Raw genomic sequence first — 3,591 nt, 5'->3', positions numbered from 1 at the left:
AGTGCCGCGCGAACATCTCCGTTAATCCAGGGTTTTTGATTTGGGAAGGATTTAACTGTTCTGGATGGGACGACATCTTCCACGCATTTCCTGATAAATCCGCAGACTGAGTCTGTGTATTCGTCAATGTCCCTAGCAGCCACGTGAAACATTTCACCCCTAAATTATTTTATAAATACCACACACAGACCACAACGCATGCGTCAGGGTCAGTGAAGGTTAAAAAAAGACCAGGGAAAAAGGGAGTGAGTGGATGGACGTCGTGAGGGAACAAAATCACTAAGAAAATTATTTTTTCATTTTTTAAATACAATTTTTTAAAACACCTTTTAAACAAAATATCAAATATTCTGATAAATATAAATATCATAAAATCTGATTTTAGATCAGATGCAAATTTGTGAAAAAACACATGGAAAATTGTGGGGTTATTGTTATTTGATGAGCTTTGCGATCTGTCCAAGGGTATCCTGTCATTTGCCTCATGAACCGTCCCCCTGACACTAGACTGAATACCTCAATTCAATTTTCAAAGAAAACAAAATTAGAAGACCATCAATAGTCCTGTCCAGTAATATCCTTTATGCTGTCTTTGACCCTCATAAATGTGTATGTGTTTATGGCGTTTTAACCGTTTTTTCAGTGTCCTGTTACACACTTGTAAAATATGCATTTTTTTTTTTACCATGCTTGCTATCCCATGTTTACCAATATTACGATATTAAAGAGACCCTTAATTTGCCTATTTATTACTCACTTTGACATGTAGAGCCTTGATTCTAACAATTCCATGTCTAACACTGATAAGATTACAAAGATCGTGGTATATACATAACATTTTTCTTTTCCTGATTTAAATAATAATACACATTAGAGGTCCAGCTGGTACCTGCTCCTTGAATCTGTATGACTTGGCTTGCATCCACCAATAGTCTTGGGTTGGTCAACATCAACAGTGCTCTCAGAATCAGTGTCTGCTAAAAGTTTGGATTTCTGCATCTTCATGGAAAATTACAAACACTGAATGTCATTAGTAACACACTATTTCTCTTCTTAGAGGACAGGAACCGGTGAGGTATTCTTGGGTGTTCCTGTCATAGTAGTGACCTTCTACACCTGATCTGAAGAACAAAGAAAGCATGCCCATGTTCTGCTACTACACATTTTACCTAATCAAGTTGTTCTTGGGTTCATTTTCCTATCAACAGAACAAAGAAAGGAAGACTAAACTGAAAGAATAAACAGTCGAGTCCAGTCAGGACAACTTTCCTGCAACATCAACTCTAAATCAAGGCCAACCTAACGAGTTTGCCAGACTACAGCAACATTTACCATAAGGTCTTAATTTTATTGGTACAAGTTCTCTCTGAAACCTGTAAGAGCTGACATTTATTGTATTTTTCTTCTCTGCCCAAATAGCTACGACATCATTTTCACCCTGATCTTCAACATTCTTGTTTTTTTTCCTGTTAGAATTTTGTTTTTGTTATGGGCAATTTCCTCTGTATATTCTCACAGGAGATACTGATTTTAGTCATTCAATCGTACTGAATAAACATGTCTTTAAAACAACATGCTTTGAACTGCCAGATATCTATTTAAAGATCATTCAAGCAGCTGAGGGACTCACTTACAGTGCAAAAGGTCAGTAAATAGTTCTATATTTTCAAAGCGTGGGTGATGATTATCAACAGATCTGCTCAGTAAGCTCGGTCAACAGCGCTACACCCAGTCAGTGATAAGTTTAGTCATCAGCCACCTCCCTCTCTGAACAACAGACTTGGTATCGCTTTTGATTAAACTTTGCAAACACTACCTTCACTGGAGTTACTCAAATCCTCGATCTGCACTAAAATGCCCTGTAATCTTATCAGTTTTAACCCTGTTTTTATGAAGAGAACAATCTGTTCAGATGACTGCTTGGATTTTAGGGAACACCTTCTCAAACATCACAATCTGAACAAACATTTAAAGACCTATCGAGATCAGTCAATCTGTGGCATACACCTAGAATTTTTCTGATAACTGAACCATATAAGTCTCAGGTTTTTGCTGCACTGGATGTTGGCTGTGAAATTTCCCTGCTTACAAGGTACAGTTGAAACCTGCAACATAACTGAAATCTTTCAGTTATCTTGCACAATTAATTTGGTTGCATAGGTATTTTTTATTTAAAAATGGGATGTTAACATAAAAAATGCATAACTTATTCTTGTATTTTCTGCAATTTTCCAGTTGGCTCACATTTCTTCAAGATGAGTGCTGGTGACAAGCGTCTTCTTTTTCATTGTGTTCTTCTGTCTGCCATGTAGGTATCATATGTATCATAAAAACAGGAATACATTATTTTTAACTTGCATTGGCTTTATTGTAACTTCAACAAATCTTCAAAATCTTCAGGGTTTCATGCCATGGCAACAATCCTTTCTTCAATGATAATAAAAACCTCATACTTCCGGCGTCCTACAATATTCCGTGGATGGCTGGCATTGAGGATTTCCGCCCCCTGTCTCTTATCACCATCCCCGGCAGTCACAGCAGCATGGCTCGGCATGGAGGCCCTGAGTCAGAATACCAGGTCCTGTCTCTGAGTGACCAGCTCAGAGCTGGAATTCGTTTCCTGGATCTCAAAGTGTTGGAACTGGAAGGCACCCTCTACGTCATGCATGGGGTGATATACGAGCGCAGCACATTCAGAGATGTTCTGGACACTGTTAAAGCTTTCTTGTCTGAGTTTAACAGTGAGGCTGTGCTGATTAGAGTGGTGCCAGCGATTTTGAACAAGAATAAGGTAAATGAAATGGTGCAGAATCTGATTAGCAATGACCAGCACGTGTGGGTGACCTCTGGCATGCCGAATATAGGCCAGGTGAGGGGGAAATTGGTCTTTTTGCAGAAAAGCACCTTCACACTAGGAATTCCTCTCACAGAGACGGATGAGAATAGCAGCAACAAGGTTAGCAGAGTTAAAGAAGAGGACAACAAACTAATCAAACAGCTGGCCCAAGCCACTGAGGCTTGTGGGGGTGATAACGTTGTTTTGACTTACACAAGCGGCACTGGCTTTGGGACTTTCCTAGGAATGTTTCTGACCCCAAAAAGAGTGGCAGAAAAGGTGAACCCATGGCTCAATCAGTACCTCAGGCAGTTTTATCCCAATCATCCCAGACCATGCTTTGGGATTATTGCCATGGACTTCCCTGGCTTTGACCTCATTCAAACTGTTATCAATTTGAACTGGTGGTAGAGGTTAAGTAGCTTTAACTCCTAATCAAAAGATCGAGAGCTAAAATGACATGCATTACTATGAAATTGTTCCTATGACATTTCTGTCATTCTTCACTGTAAGGCAGTGTTTCCTGAACAGCACAACAACCTCTGATGTTAACTTTGATGAAAGTGAAATCAATAAATCAATCAATCTTATTTTGTTGCCTGTTTTTCAGTGAAGCCTGTTTCAGGCTGTTTCATCTCAGTGACAGTTGAATATGGTTTAATCTGATTTTTATAGTAGGTAAAAGCAACACTATAAATGTAAAGAAAATACAAGTGCATAGTTCAAAAATCAGTAAAGGTATCTGCAAACTATTG

At 38.8% G+C, this 3,591-nt stretch overlaps 1 protein-coding gene across 1 annotated transcript; it reads left to right on the top strand.

Annotated features, from left to right (window-relative positions):
- The first annotated feature begins 2,479 nt into the window (after nucleotides 1-2,479).
- Nucleotides 2,480-3,247, top strand: LOC102212491 (uncharacterized). Its single transcript, XM_005750979.1, has one exon. It carries the CDS (start codon nucleotides 2,480-2,482, stop codon nucleotides 3,245-3,247), a length of 768 nt encoding a protein of 255 aa, XP_005751036.1.
- The last annotated feature ends 344 nt before the right edge of the window (nucleotides 3,248-3,591 follow it).

Source organism: Pundamilia nyererei, unplaced genomic scaffold (genome assembly GCF_000239375.1).
Source record: "Pundamilia nyererei isolate P.nyererei 1_Seehausen unplaced genomic scaffold, PunNye1.0 scaffold00294, whole genome shotgun sequence".
Lineage (NCBI taxonomy): Eukaryota > Metazoa > Chordata > Actinopteri > Cichliformes > Cichlidae > Pundamilia > Pundamilia nyererei.
Note: the sequence above shows the minus strand (reverse complement) of the source record. Positions and strands in the feature narration are given on the sequence as shown.